The 16,053-nt window shown below is 34.2% G+C and overlaps 3 protein-coding genes across 4 annotated transcripts; 1 reads left to right on the forward strand and 2 right to left on the reverse strand.

Moving 5' to 3' along the window:
* Positions 1–469: 469 nt before the first annotated feature.
* LOC131665769 (centromere protein L-like) lies at positions 470–3,419 on the reverse strand. The gene is made up of 5 exons (XM_058937881.1): positions 2,957–3,419; positions 2,189–2,394; positions 1,733–2,124; positions 1,524–1,677; positions 470–1,436 (listed from the first exon to the last, which is right to left on the reverse strand). Exons 1-5 carry the CDS (start codon positions 3,117–3,119, stop codon positions 1,329–1,331), a joined length of 1,023 nt encoding a protein of 340 aa, XP_058793864.1. The 5' UTR covers positions 3,120–3,419; the 3' UTR covers positions 470–1,328.
* Positions 3,420–3,484: 65 nt separating this feature from the next.
* LOC131665767 (E3 ubiquitin-protein ligase MARCHF6) lies at positions 3,485–9,929 on the forward strand. 2 transcript variants are annotated; one of them, XM_058937879.1, is made up of 9 exons: positions 3,485–3,677; positions 3,976–4,459; positions 4,582–4,888; positions 5,319–5,668; positions 5,741–5,956; positions 6,031–6,471; positions 6,536–6,992; positions 7,057–7,371; positions 7,487–9,929. In XM_058937879.1, exons 2-9 carry the CDS (start codon positions 4,073–4,075, stop codon positions 7,912–7,914), a joined length of 2,901 nt encoding a protein of 966 aa, XP_058793862.1. In that variant the 5' UTR covers positions 3,485–3,677; positions 3,976–4,072; the 3' UTR covers positions 7,915–9,929. The 2 variants fall into 2 exon arrangements, with proteins under 2 accessions (XP_058793862.1, XP_058793863.1); XM_058937880.1 differs by having other exon boundaries at positions 3,486–3,677; positions 3,976–4,453; positions 7,487–9,928.
* Positions 9,930–11,533: 1,604 nt separating this feature from the next.
* Positions 11,534–14,261, reverse strand: LOC131665786 (SAGA-associated factor 29-like). Its single transcript, XM_058937903.1, has 5 exons — positions 13,628–14,261; positions 13,247–13,504; positions 12,796–12,957; positions 12,497–12,725; positions 11,534–12,387 (listed from the first exon to the last, which is right to left on the reverse strand). Exons 1-5 carry the CDS (start codon positions 13,664–13,666, stop codon positions 12,194–12,196), a joined length of 882 nt encoding a protein of 293 aa, XP_058793886.1. The 5' UTR covers positions 13,667–14,261; the 3' UTR covers positions 11,534–12,193.
* Positions 14,262–16,053: the final 1,792 nt, after the last annotated feature.

Below are 16,053 nucleotides of genomic sequence, written 5' to 3' on the forward strand. Positions count from 1 at the left end.
AATGATTATCGTTGATTATACCTTTTACTATGTTGTGATAGAAATATAAAAATTGATACATTTGTGTACAAATTTTAATATTGACAATATTTATTAATAATTATCCTTGATTATACTTTTTACGTACAGACTGTCAATTCCCCGTAAGCTACAACCGTTCTTTTATGACTGCCGGTAGCAGCCGGCAATATCTGCAGACTGCTGGGTTCTGTCAACTACGCCTATGACATATATTATACGTGATTAATATTTGCAACACCGCGTTATATATTTTTGGATACTAAATATCGTGTTATTTTTTTCTATTGATAACTCGACAATCGTATATTAAAATCAATAAATATACAATTTTAATGACGATTTGATAAATTCGAACGTTCGTTATAGAAATAATCAATTACATTGATTATTTAAGTTATTTAAATATTTAGTCGTTTATTATAGAGATGGGATAGAAAAAAGATTTCATCGATGTTCTTGCACTATATACTATATAATTTTTTAGCAATCGAACTATAATTACAAGATATGAAGCGGTAAGAACAGGGTTGTTATTGGCAATTGTTTTAAAGTACATTGTTTCGTCATAAGTTATAAACATCATTCATAATTAGACTGACAATGTGTTACAACTCTAGCTTACATATATATTTACTCTTCAAACGAACAGCTTGATAATTTCAGCGAAAGTGCCGACGAAATGTTGTTGACTAAATTTAGTGAATTTATTTTATTCATTTACTTCTCTCTTGTTAAATCATAATATTTTTAATTTTATTAAAATCACTTTACAAATACAAATACAGTAGGCAAGTGCAAAGCACAAGTATAGGTATCACAGTTTTACTACTTAGATTCACTAGAGCGGACCGTTCGTCAATTTTTTCTTTTACAAAATTCCATACACACATCACACAATGTTCACATAAAAAAGTGTTATAATGATAAATACTTATTTACAATCGGTTATTTAACAAAACATAATGATTTTATCATTCTATTTTTATCGTCAAAATAAATAAATTACAGTTCTACTGAAAACTACATTATACAAATGCTAAAATACACGAGATATTTAACGAAAATTTCATTGAACTGTATAAGCACATTGTTGTCGTGTATTCAGATAAGAAAATTAAATGCGACCTTCGAACAAGGTGTGAACAGTTTTTCAGCTTTAATTTTCTATTTTTCTGAATTCTTAAAATAAACGTTCGATTATGTATATATAAGTTTACAGTGTTTCCTGATAAGGTTCAATTTTTCTTATTATTTACATATTGATAATAAAAAATACAGTTAGTATGAAAAAATAAATATAAATATTGCTACTTGGAGGTACTTAGCTGTGATGTATTTAAATGAAGGCATTCCAGTGCTTTTTCATTGAGATATGTCAAAATTGTATTCATGGTTTCAACATTCATTATTTTCATCTAAAAGGGAAAGTGGTACAATTAAATAAATAAAAATTAATGAATAAAAACCGCAATGTAAAAACAAAACAATGTAACAGTAAATACCTTTGACTCGGATATGACTATTGAAGGAAGGTGTATCCTATGCAGTAAACAAAGTCCTAAATGTACACCTCCAATTTCCATGACTTGCTGCTGTAGTATTTTATGAAATTCGTCAATTTCTTCTACATCTATTCTATCCTTATCGTCTGAAACACTAATTGTAGAATAACATATGAAAACTAAATTAAATTTTCTGAAATCCAACTTACCTCTTCCACAATTCCATTAAGTCCTTAATCAGAAACCTAATATGGAGGCATTCGGATTTGTGTAGTCCGGGAACAGAATATTCAAGTAATGCCTCGTGATGTTCTTTGATCGTATCTTGACCTCCACCAGGACTGATAAAGATCGGTAGTAACCAAGCGAGATCCTCCGCATTAGTCGGTAAAGAGACGATCATACAGTCGAACATTCGACCTAGAATCGCGTGCACTGCGCGCATTGTTCTCACTGTACCTCGACACAAGAGTAATGGTAGACGCGTGGAGTTTTCGGTGAGTAAGTCAGTTGGTTCGGTACGCCAGGATATCAGAAAACCTCGGTACACTAGAGTCTTTTGCTGGGTTTCCCTCGTCATTATTTTCGCCTGGACTTCTATCTGAAATTATAAAAGAAAATTATACTTCATGTTTGTTTTGTAGTTATTTTACGATTTAATATACTTGAACAATAGGGTGATCCGTTTCTTTAGGTCTCTTAATTTCTAACACGCTAATTTTAGCCTCGTAGCTTACATCCTCATTTGATAAATTCGCTGCAACTTCTTCGCGTAGTTTCTTGCCGTAACTTTTCATTCGCACTTCGTCGTCGCATTTGAAATCAAATAGCGCTGAAATGCCAAAAATATTCCAGGTTTGTCTTAGCAGCACTGAAATCATTACAAATGACTGGTATTATTTTTAAGTGTTGAATTTTATGTTTTGCTTATTTTTTAAATTACGAAATTATTTATTTAACATTCCCTCAAAAATAAAACGAATCTTTCATTCTAATGCTACCTGAAGCATTTAACAATTTTGATCGCGTACATAGCTGAAAATCTGTAATAATGCTTTTTTATAATTCACAATTACTTTTGATGTATTTAAACTGTAACATTTTTTTTCGGTCTTCGAATTGAATTCAGTGATAGTAAAATCAAGTATAAATTTAATTTAAAAAATAGAATAATCCAAATTTATCATTCTAAATTAGCAAATACTTATTGTGACTTGTATTTTACAGACCTACTATAAGCAGGATGATACATATTAACAGATAGTTTTGTAGCAAAAGCTTAACCAGACTTTTAATGATTACAGTGACTTATAAAAAGGTATATTAAAAGCTGTTGCTATAAAAAGGTATACAACAAACTGCACTTGTCGAATTTCATGAAAAATTATAAACATATCTTTTTAGAATTAAAAATCATTCAAAAAACATCGAACCTTCCAAATCGAGAAGAGGGTCATCCTCGTGTTCTTCATCTGGGGAAGGTGTGAGTGTCCTGGACACAAGACTAAAATACCTTCTGAACTCCCTAATACCTGCAGTTCGTGATAGTAAGGCGGTTGTCCTGCTACTATCTCTCGATCGCTGATTACTATCCATCCTGACATGAAAACAGTCGTGACTCTAAATAGTCGTTGATTGGCGCCAAAATATCTCCACTTAACCTCACACCTCTCCCTACTCTCGACTTCACTAAGCGTCGCAACTCAATGCGTTTTAGATCGTTGAAGCACTTTACTAACACATTATTATTTCTTTGTTTCAAACATTTGCAAATAAGCAAATCACGAATTAATAATCGCCTGTTTTGTTTACAACGCGCAAGCGCTAGATGACTCGAGAACGGAGTCTATGGAGACACCGCAGTTGTAGCGCGACACATCAGCTGGTGGGTTCGTAAGGTAATGACGAGAATTTGACGTCCTAGAAACGTCCCCCCCTGCCTTCCCTTTACATGATATCGATGACTTTTTTCGTCATCGTCGCGCAACGCAAGAGCCATGATCTCCTTGGAAAGTAGTAGACGTCGACTGTACGAAAATACGGAAGTGTAGAGAGGTTGTAGCCAGCCAAAAGTTCGAGAAAAAAAGCGTCGTGTGTCATGCACATTAGGGAAAACTAATGATCGTTTGATAAAGTGTATCAAAAGTCTTTCACGTAAGTATATATTACGTAGAGTGTGCGACAGATATTAGGCAAAAAATGAGGAATTTTTCTGTGTATAGGCAGTCGTAGTACATACTTTCACTTCCGCGTGCGACATACATTAAACATATATACACGCACAATTGCGGACACAGTTTGACTCTAAAAATACGTGCTTGTTTTGATCACCTGTCGCACTGTGCTGTTATAATTACCTGCTTTTTTAATGAACCTATAAACACGCGCGAGAGAGAGAAGTTTATGTAAGGCTATAAATAAAGCTCCATTGTGTGTTGTGATTGTGTTTCAGAGACAGACTACTTGGGTACAGAGATTACCATATAATTGTGAGTGCAGTGTTGAGCTAAGCTAGTTTAAAGTGGAAGACTTAGTGTTGAGGAGTCAACATGACGGAGGACATGTTAAGCGCTGACATATGCAGAGTGTGCCGGTCAGAAGGTGTAGCTGAACGGCCACTCTTCCATCCATGCATCTGCACTGGCAGCATCAAGTGGATACACCAGGAATGCCTCGTACAATGGATGAGGTACTCCAGAAAGGAGTACTGTGAGCTCTGTGGCTATCGCTTCTCCTTCACACCGATCTACAGTCCTGATATGCCAAGAAGATTGCCTCTCAGAGATGTTATTGGTGGACTTTGCTCCAGTGTTATTACAGCTGTCAAATATTGGCTGCACTATACTCTTGTGGCTATAGCTTGGCTAGGAGTTGTACCTCTTACAGCATGCAGAACCTACAGAGCTGTATTCAGTGGATCTTTAGACCTTGTACGGGTATGAGAGGTGTCCTAAGGAGATCAAAGAGAATATGTGTCATGAACTCTTTAGATGCCAGGAACTATTTTTTCTTTTATTTAGTATTAGTTTGTTTCTTATTTGAAACTATACTTTTGCAGGTGATGTCTCTGCCCATGGATATGATTTCCCCAGAGAATATATCTTCAGATGTATTTCATGGATGCTTTGTGATAGCTTGTACGTTGGTTACTTTTCTTGGACTTGTTTGGCTGAGAGAGCAGATTTTACATGCTGGTGGCCCAGATTGGCTTGAAAGAGATAACATTCAATTACCACCAATTGACAACCCTGTGCCAGATGATCAGGGACAAAACCAACAAAGAGCAATTCAGCCAGAAGCTCAAAACAATAACAATATACCACCTTTCGTTGAGGAGCCAAGGGCTGAAGATCCTAACTTTAATGGTAAGTTTGATTTTTCAAGTTAGTTTAGACATTTTTTTGCAAAATTGGTTTGCTGTAATTTTGACTTCATTCTACGATTTCCTTTCATTATTGACTCGTTTTATTATTATTGATTCTCTTGATTATTTAATGATTAGTTTTTTCATTTTCTGGTCATTTACCTTGAAAATAATTTTTCAAAATAAGCTCTTTCAAATTCGCAAGTTTAGAGATAAGCTTAAATATTATTAACATAAATTATATAACTTTCATTGCATATTCTATTTTTATTGTTAATTCTATTTGCAATATATTGTCAAACTTAGATATCATAAAAACCTCTTTTTAAATTTAATTGCTATATAATACTTTTATGATATCATTGCAATATTGTAGTTTCTATTTATTATATGAACATTAATTCATCTTTGACCACCGATTTTTTGAATAGCTGGCAACCCATTAGGAATATTATATGGGATAGGAGATGAGCGTCCAGCACCCGGTATCGTAGTTCCACAAGCAGCTCAACGAATACCAGCTGAAAACGAAGGCGTAGCAGCAGCTGCTGAAGGTGACGGAAGGCCCGAAGTCGAAGCTGCACAACAACAACAAGCGAATGATGGAGCTGAGTGGCGTGAGCAAGGTCAAGGTGAAGCTGAGGAAGCCAACTGGAATCCTATGGATTGGGATCGACCTGCTGAAGAACTGACTTGGGAAAGATTACTTGGATTGGACGGCTCACTTTTGTTTTTAGAGCATGTGTTTTGGGTCATGTCGCTCAACACTCTGTTTATTTTAGTAAGAAAGGACGACGAGAATACATTCTTAGTGTATTTTGATGAATGAGTGACGATATAATTTGTTTTTTAGGTATTCGCTTTCCTGCCCTACCAAATTGGCAGCTACGCGATTCTCTTCATCGGCGCCCAAGAAATGGTTGCCGCGTCCCATTTCGAGGGATTGCTGACTACCCTTTGTGGATATTGTGTTCTGGGTGTTATGCTTGTCGTGCTCCATGCACTTGCCGCTCTTCTTGGATTTCAAAGATCTCAGCGTATTCTTGGCCTCGGTTATGTCATCGTCAAGGTAATGGATAATTTGACGTCACAACGGTCATATGATGTAACATTATTTCACATATTTGTGATTTATTCTTTCAGGTGTCCCTACTAAGTGTTGTCGAAATCGGTGTACTGCCGTTAGTATGCGGTTGGTGGCTGGACATCTGTTCGTTGGCAATGTTTGATGCAACTCTAAGAGATCGCGAGTCATCGTTCCGTTTAGCACCTGGAACGTCAATGTTTATACACTGGCTTGTTGGCATGATTTACGTTTACTACTTCGCCTCATTCATTTTATTACTTCGCGAAGTACTTCGTCCAGGAGTATTATGGTTCCTTAGGAATCTGAACGACCCAGACTTTTCACCACTGCAGGAGATGATTCACTTACCGATTTTGAGACACGCCAGGCGTTTGGTCGTTTCGGCTGTGATTTTCGGCACTGTTATATTACTTATGTTGTGGCTGCCAATTAAGATTCTTAGATGGATCTGGATTGGATTCTTGCCCTACACCGTAACTGTTCAGACTGAAACACAAGTAAATTTTTGTTACTTCACAGCAACAGACTTTATTTTTCAATAATTAATCGAAAAAATTTTAGATCAGCGAACTCTCTCTCGAGTTACTGCTACTCCAAGTAATCCTTCCAGCTCTACTCGAGCAGTCTCACACGCGTACATGGTTGAAAGCCCTAGTACGCGGTTGGTGTCGTATTGTCGCTTGGCTACTCGACTTGCAGTCTTACCTTCTACGCGAGCCAACGGATGAACCTGGACCAGCTGTAGTCGAAGAGCCGCAGCATCCAGATCTTGGTGCCGTTCATCAAGCTTTACTACAACGAGAAGGTCCAAGTGGATTCCAACCGTATGTTCGACCAAAGTGGTTTGGTGCGCGTCTTGTTGGCCTGATGCTGTGCGTTTGCATTTCCTTCGTGTTGGCTAGTTTAGTGGCTATGACTCTACCTGTTTGGATAGGCAGAAGAGTCATGGCATTGTGGATGGTTGGCGCACCAGCACCTTCGCCACCAGTTATGCCACCGCCTATGCCTGTCACAAACGGTGAATATTTATTTTTAATAGTCTGTATAAACAGAAAGCAACGAGTGATTTAATCTGACTATAGAAGGAGGTGAAGCTCCAGCACTATCAGGCCGCGTACATGAAGTTTATACGATCGCCTGTGGTACTTACGTCTGTTGGGCAGCAGCTCGAGGCTTGGCTCTGGCGTTCTCGTGGTTACCTCGTGGCCGACGTGCCATTCTCGAACGAGTCAAGCACTGGGCGATTATCGGCGTTAAAGCTTTTGTCTTCTGTGTTTTACTTGTTGGCGTAATTCCGCTCCTTTTTGGACTTTTATTGGAACTGGTGGTTGTTGTTCCACTTAGGATACCTCTCGAGCAGAATCCTATCTTATTTATATGGCAAGATTGGGCTCTAGGTGAGTTTATAAACGAAATATTAATGAAGTGTAAATAAAATTCCAAAGATTTTGTTTAAAATGGTATTTTTATTATTTTTTAAAGCTAATTGATGAGTCTTATGATTAATTGCAGGTGTTCTTTATACAAAAATCGCCACGGCAGTGACAATGATGGGTCCCGAGTGGCGTTTGAAATTGGCAATCGAGCGCGCCTACAACGAGGGTATTCGTGAAATGGACTTACGTTTCATTATTATGGAGCTTGCAGCCCCAGTAATCTGCTGCTTTGGTTTGGCATTGGCGATTCCTTATGCCGTTGCGTATAGCATCGTTCCCTTATTTGTGACAAATATCCAGACGCAGATCTTAATCGCACGTAGACTCTATCCTTTCCTACTGCTTTTACACGTGGTTTGTATAGTGATTAGTATCCAAATCAAGCAGTTTAAGAAGCTATACGAGCATATCAAAAACGACAAGTACCTGGTTGGTCAGCGACTCGTCAATTACGAGCATCGAAATAAACAAGCCACCGCCGCAACAACAGCAGCTTGCAGCTAATCGTAGGCACTCTAAGAGAGTAATAAAGCAAAATTTTGTTGAGGAACGGATTCTGGTGTATGTTTTTCGATCTCGCGAGAGCATATTCGTTATGTTTGTTAAAGGTTTTGGGGTCGCAATTAGACGTTTAAGTATAATGCATAGTGCTTTCAACCGGAACCAGTTGGAATTGTACTGTAGCTTTGAGGAATCAGCTAGATAGGATAAAAACATGTTTTTTTTTTTTCTTTTGTTGACGAGACAGATTCCGACGAATTGTGGACGACTATGTAATAGGTCGGCTTTTTTCATGCCGAGAATTTTTTTTCCTTCGTTATTCCTTGAACAACCGTACTTTTTTCTTCTCTTCCTTTCACGTGAGAATTTTTGATAGTAAAAAGTTGATATCACTAAGCATGTTACTGTGTTAGTTGAGACGGCGGTTTTTAAAAATTCTGTTTACTATATATTGCCGGATGAGCTGCTGAAACTAGAATGCTTGTGACAAATTTTGGCAATTGGGTGAAACTGTCGTATAATTGAATTACAACGTTGAATGATAACGCCGTTGAGAAAATAAAAATAATTTATAGCATTATAACTATAATCTATGTTAGAAAACAATCCTATTACTCTAAACACATTGAAAACAGCAAAGCCTATAACTGACAAGTTTTGAAAATGCGCTATATGAATAAGCTTTTTTGTGATTAAATTTGGATTTGGCATCGTGTTTATTTTTAAAGAGTGCGAATTATATCAAAAATACATTAAAAAAACGAATACTGTCACTATTTTACAATTTGAGTATAATGTTCGAATATCTAGCATCAGACATTTAGCAATGTGGAAAACTTACATTTTAACATATCCATTCACGAATATTTGTAAAACTGATTTAAAAGCGAAAAAAATCGCGTTTCATTACTTTAGTTCATAACCTTCATAAATCAAATAAAGAAATAAAAATTAAAATAATAGAAAATGAAAACTAATGGTTTTACCAATGCGAACTACGCAGTTTCGCCATTGGAAGACAAATATCTTAAAAAGCTTTATCAAAAACTACATTTGTTGAGTCAATGTTCGTTATTCTTAATTTGTATAAGTATGTACTTGTTATTTTTCTCTTATTTTTATTTATAAGAACGAAACAAATTGCATTCAATTTTGTACACTTTCGAGTCACTAGCCATTAAGTTGAATATTATTATCATCAAAATGAAATTACGTATTGGATTATCTCAGGCTCATAATTTGGGATGTATTGTAATTGTCCCAAGCACATTACATTATTCACTAACATCTGACGATCTTCTACAAAGAGTTGTATGTGCAACATTGAACGACTTTTTATGCGAAGGGCAAGAATATTCACTATAGCATAATCCTATAGAATGTAGACCAATAGTAGGTCTTAGAGAATAACATTAGTCGTTAAAACTAAAATTCATACGTAATTGCTTGGAACGTCAATTAATCTTGCATTGATTTATCTTATTCTTGATATTCATAATTTCCATTTACTCATAAATAAAAAAAATTATACACTAGAAAAATTTCAAAGTCTCAGTAAATAGCTAAAATGAAGGTTTGTATATTGTAAAAAAGAAGTTGGATACGAATATGTATGGTATTTTTATATAATGATGATGTGAGCGATTCATTAATGATTAAGTATGTAAATGCAATGTGTAACTATATTGTGATTATTCATTTTCAGGGTTGAAGATGAAAATAGTCCATAATGGTTTATTTTTTTCTTCTTTTATTGTAACGAATGTGCGTGTACAAGAATGCGATCTATGTAAAATAAAAAAGAAATAATATAAATACATATTTATCATAATCATTATTATAGGGTAAATGAATAGAGAAATTTTTCTGAGAGAAAGTTTATTTAGAAAAGATGTTATTTATTCATATATTAGTTGAACTTTACTGAGTACATACTAGTAGTAAACAGCGTATACTTTCTGTGTATCTTTGAATTTCACTGGTATATACAAATTTCTCAATAAACACATTTTCATGCAAATAGCACATTTTGAATATTCTTTCTATACATTATTACAGATATTAATTTGAAAATATAAACACAATTGCTTATTATTCATTCTAAAGAAATCGGACGCGTTGACAAAATTTTCGGAAATTAAATAATGCATTAAAAATTATAAGAATTTTGTTGGTTTCCATAACAGCTTGGATAACGGAAAATTAAATACTCAAGCAATTGTAAAGTTGAAAATTATTTGGCAAATAGTGGAGCAGTGTTCACGACAAATTTAAAAAACTTACGATACAATACTCATTAGTCGAACGTGAGCCACAAATTCTCATGTATACTTACTCTGAAGATGTAGCAATTGTATCTTTACTCTTCGTTGCAAAAGTAACCAAAACCTAGACTATCACTTTAAACAGCTTCGGAGTTGTTCTCTTGATGCTTGGCGTTGATCTCCCTAATCACAAATATACCACTTGTGACCAGTTCGTCGTGATATGCAAGATAACTTATTAATCGGACAATCTTAATTTGTAAAGCTACGTAGATGTTTGAGGATTGAATCGATTTATCGATCTGACGAGGATAAGGTTTTTCCAATAATAAGAGCAAATATAGCAATTTTTCGAAAGTTTTTCAGAATAACAACTAACTGCTCAAACTATCAATCCTGCCCAGTCTTGCTTTCCTTCTTTATCTTCGTAATAAACAAACTATCCACTTATATTTCCATGATCCGATGATGCACCGCATGAGCAAGTGCTTCTCATTCTAAAACTTATATGCAAACTGCGGCAATTTCAACGCCAAGAAAAGTTGCTTGTTTTTCTTAGGAAACTTTGCTTCGTTTGGTCAATTGTCTTCTCAATGAAATAACCTTTTACTCGTAGCCTACAGCAACGAGCTCTGATCAGCCGTGGTGAACGACAAGGTGGTTTCCAGCTAAATGTTTTTTGAAGCTTTGCAGAACGTCTATGATATCCAGATACAATTGCCGGTCATTCAACTAAATTACATGGCTATTTTTAAGACAAAATACAATCTAGATATTACCGAAACTCGATTTCAGAATGTGCACGGCCAATAAAACTTACTTAACGCGACGAACTGCAGAAGATACGAAATATCATGTGTCTGATGTCTTACGGGCAAGCCAAACTATATGTCATAGATAAACTGTACGGCAATTCCGTTATGAAAATCGCCAAGCCTCAAGGTGCGAGAGGCCGATCTGGTATCTGTAGGATTGCAATTCTATGACATCAAGAAGACTAAGAAAGGACGGAAAAATATTCTAGCAACTACTTTTTATTTTAATTTTGTTACACGCTTTCTCTCTTTGCTTTCATCTTTTAATTGATTATTAATCCTTCAATGCACAATTACTTTATCAGTCATGTCAATATCAAACATAGATATCAATGGATAACGAACAAATGAAACGAATGATTAGCTATAAACTATCATTGGTTACTTAGTTGTTGTAATGAAAATTAGTTAATGTTTATTAGCAAGCTTTGTAAAACTTTTCATGCTTGTTATATTCCAGAATTTTTTATTTAATAATTTCATGTTTAAAGCGAATTAGGCCAAATTACCTACCATGTTCCAGAATGAATATGCTGACTGACGGATCGCGTGTAAACTTTATCGTGAATGGCGTTCCACAGAAGAAAATTTCAGATTTATTTATAATTGTTCAAAATAACGAGATTTAATTTATTTACAATCTGAAGCCACATTTTTTTATGCGTACAGTAAATTAAAATTTTTATCGAACATCCTTATTATTCTAAATAAATCGATGACATTAACAGCCACCCATTAAAACTATTCGTGTATAACGACCAAAATTATCACTGCGGAAAAACTGAAAAATTTTTGATTATGGATATTTCTTCTTTCGTTAACGATTGTGATTTTAAGTATTCAAAAATAAATAAAATTGACGTCGATTGCGATTAATACGCTTTTTTTGTGATGGACATTCTTTAAAATTTTAATGACATAAGTCATATAAATTAATTCAAATTGAGTTTTATCATAATAAGATCACGTCATTTAAATTAAAACATTATTATGGAAAAGAATTTTTCATTTTTCATGGTTATGGTTCATTAATAGCACATTATTAAATTCAACAATAAAGTTGAATTTTTATTCAAACTCAAGGTTTATAAAATTTCCTCAGATTCAACAAAGTCAAAACTCCGTTTACATAATATCATTATTAAAAAAAATAATTTACGTACCATTTCACAAAATATAAATAACATTTGAAATTCTTAGAAATTATGATTGGCTTTTGTTCTTCTTACTTTCTTTAATAGAAATAACGTAGCGTTGTGGAACATTCAGTGGAGGTGAGTATCCATCAGCATATGTGGCATCTTCAAAAAGTACTTCATATTCTTCTTGTGCTGTTGTTGGTAAATGATTTACAACAGCTTTATAAAAGCATGTCGTCTGTGGATATAAAGCCATAACTGAAATTTTATTTTAATTAGTTATTTCATTATTCAGCTGCGCATTTAATTTTTAGCATTGTCTGTACAACAAAAATGAACAACAAATTTTTTTTGATAACAAACATACCTATTGATCCCTTTGGAAACAGTGCATGTGGATCTGTTTCAGGATCAGCTCTCATTAGAGGTAGAGGAATAACTCTACGTCTAGATAGAATATGCCTATCCTTTTGCTCCTCATCAATATCATCTACTTCATATTTATTGGCTGTAGAATTAAAATGCACTACTTCTGCTAGGATCCAGTTTTCTTCATCTTCAGAGCCTTTCACCAAAGCAGCCACCATATCACCCATCTAAAATATAAATATTGACGTTAAAATCATAACTGGTATTGGTAAAAACAGTTTTTTTTTAATTTTATACTTTAGCTATATAAGTGGCTTCTGCAGGTATAGCACCACAAAGAGGTGGTGCTTTTACACCTGGTGATTTTCCAACGTGTAAAGGCAGAGTTTGTGCTGTACTAAGTAACATTTTCATTAGTGCACCTCGTCTAATAGTCTCTTTATTTCCTGCATTTCGTGCCTGTAATTATAATAAACAAGCACCATTCCTTAAAGCTCCCTTATTATATTCACTATTGCCTTAACGAGATATACACTTTAAGTATCTTACTTTAATTTTTAATATCAAATAACTTTATTTTTAATAAAAAAACCATTATACTATAGTTTAGATAACTTTTTCTGTTTTTTCATACCATACATGTTTTGTTAATTAATGAAATATAATATGAGTTTGAATATTAAAGAAAGACTATCTTAAAGTTTACGTGTAAAAAGAACATATGTTACTGATTTTATAATGAACTGACTTGTATTCTCCTTTCATTTCTGATCAACCTAATTTCATTAATTTTTTCCAAAGCTTTCCTCAGTAACTCTTCTTCCTTCTGAGCATCAACTACTGCTAAGTTATAAATGCTTTTTAATTTTTGCTGGTAGAAAGAGGAAATTTTTTCATCAGGATTGACTTTTTCATGAGTTTTTGTAATATTATTTAAATTAACTTCAGAATGATTTCTTGCTTTTTCAATGTCATGAACTAATTGGTATATACTTTTAAGTCTTTCCTGCAAAATGAGAATTAAGATTGCAAGCCCAATCACTCCAAAACAATAAGTATTGACATATGAAAAGTGCATTAAAAACGGGAATGAAATAAATTGAAAAACCATAAGTAATTTATCAATTACTTGTATTTGATGTGCTGCAGCATCAGCTGTAAAAGGCATTTTACAATATTGCTTTCTATTGATAACAGCAATATACAAATTTTTTATCAGATCAAACACTTGGAAGCACGATTTATTATATTTTTCGATCACATTTTAATATATATATATATGTCATATTAATATCAGGTCATTGAACGTTCCCATATTCCATCATAATCAACTTATTCATAAAATAAACAACTTTAAAACTAGAATTTGCCTCGTTATTGTTAGTAGACAAAAAGTCAGCTGATAACATTAGGCGCATGCGCGTACACTCGTAGGCTTCGACGCGGCAAACCTTTAAACGTTTTGCATATTAATATTTTTTTGCTTGTATTTTTACCCGCGCAACACCATTGGCATATACTACCTATGTATACAAGTACTCAATCATTATTCACCATACAAAAGAAAAAAATATTCAGAATCACTCAAATCTGTCAAAAGAATAGAAATCATCCGGGCACTTCAGACTTTGTTGCTGCTGTGGTTGAATTAACCTCTTTCTAAATCGGGTAATCGGTATACAGTGTGAAACCACCAAAGAATCTGGTGGTGATGATGCTCTGGTATCGGATTTTGAATCTAACGGGACGGCTTGAGCTACATTTGATAATTTTTTCTTCGCTGATCACATGCTCAACATGTCGCGAAAAACATATTGATACAAAAACGAAAATACAGATTAGTGATCCAACCAACTCTGAATAATATTGTACATTTAAAAAAATTTTTTACATTTCTTATTGAAAAGTCCAAATAAATATATAAAGTTGACATTATTATATGCGTAGAGCAGTTTGTGGTATGATATCTACTTTGACGAAATACGTACATCACGTACTCGTATATATGTATATACATATATATGTATATATATACGTATATATATAAATTGTGTGAGTGTATATGTGTATATACATATACATACATACATACATATATATATATATATATATATATATATATACGTATAAACAACAATCATAATACAAATAATTTAAACAATCCGCTTAGGGCGAAGGAGGGAGTTAATAGTGTAATTAATTTAAGCTGCTTCTCCTAAGTTGCCCTCAGCTCCCTAAGCGGCTCGAGAAGGAGACAACACCACACCGGCGGGGATATATAAGGAGCGACGGTCCTCACGGAAGCCAGAAGGGAGGACGCCGTCGAGCTGGCAGCAGTTGCTGCAGTGTTCCGGCACCCGCTTCTGATAGCGAGTCCAGCTTGCTTAAGCCGGGTGCAGTATATACGTACGTATGTGAGTGTGTGTATGTTGTTTAATTTTTAAATCATGCATACGCGTTGTCTTAGCCGGAACACTGCAGCAACTGCTGCCCGCTTGACGGGGTCCTCCCTACTGGCTTCCGTGAGGACCATCGCTCCTTATATATCTTCACCGGTGTGGTGTTGTCTCCTTCTCGAGCCGCTTAGGGAGCTTAGGGCAGCTTAGGAGAAGCGGCTTAAATTAATTACGGAATTAACTCCCTCCTTCGCCCTAAGCGGATTGTTTAAATTATTTGTATTATATGATTGTTTTTTTATATGTATATACATATACATATACATATACACACATATATATACATATATATAGATATATACACTTATATATGTCTGCATATATATATGTATAGATACTTATAAATATATTTATATATGTATATGTATATATGTGTATATGTATACATGGCACATTCCAGACTATGACGATCAGCTTTTCAGGGGTAGGTTTCGGATTTTCTTGAAACTTGGTCTACATATTGCTTATATGGTACTGTATTCAAGTATGGATTATTAAATCATTATAATAATTATATCAAGAGTTATAAACAATTGAAAATTGTTGACGAAAAGTCGGTAAGTCGGTATGTTTGATAGCAGCGCCGATGCGCGGCCGACAAGCGTCGTAAAGCCGTCAGCGTCAGGATCCTGTCAGCGTCCACTATTATCGTTCACTGTATGGCATTTAATGATCGCTCGATGAATTTTAAAACGGAATCTTAAAGAAAAAATGTCAAGGAATAAAATAAAAAAATAATTTTTAAAATAAAAATAACACTTTTTTAAATATGGGTAATTGTTTAAAAAAATGTTAATAACTTTTGGAAAAATTGATATTAAAGTATTGTTCACTCAATATTTTCAAAGTACACCCTTTTATGCTTAATTTGAAAAAATTTGCTTCAATAACTTAAATGGTTGCGGAGATATAAATTTTTGAAAATTTTTCGTCAAAAATTTTCAATTGTTTATAATTTTTGATATAATTATTATAATGGCCTAATAATCCATACTTAAATACACTACCATATAAACAATACGTAGACCAAGTTTCAAGAAAATCTGAAATCTACCCCTGAAAAGTTGATCGTCATAGTCTGGAATATGCCATATAACGA

Source organism: Phymastichus coffea, unplaced genomic scaffold, assembly GCF_024137745.1.
Source record: "Phymastichus coffea isolate CEN01 unplaced genomic scaffold, Cenicafe_Pcof_1.1 PCOF00054, whole genome shotgun sequence".
Classification (NCBI taxonomy): Eukaryota; Metazoa; Arthropoda; class Insecta; order Hymenoptera; family Eulophidae; genus Phymastichus; species Phymastichus coffea.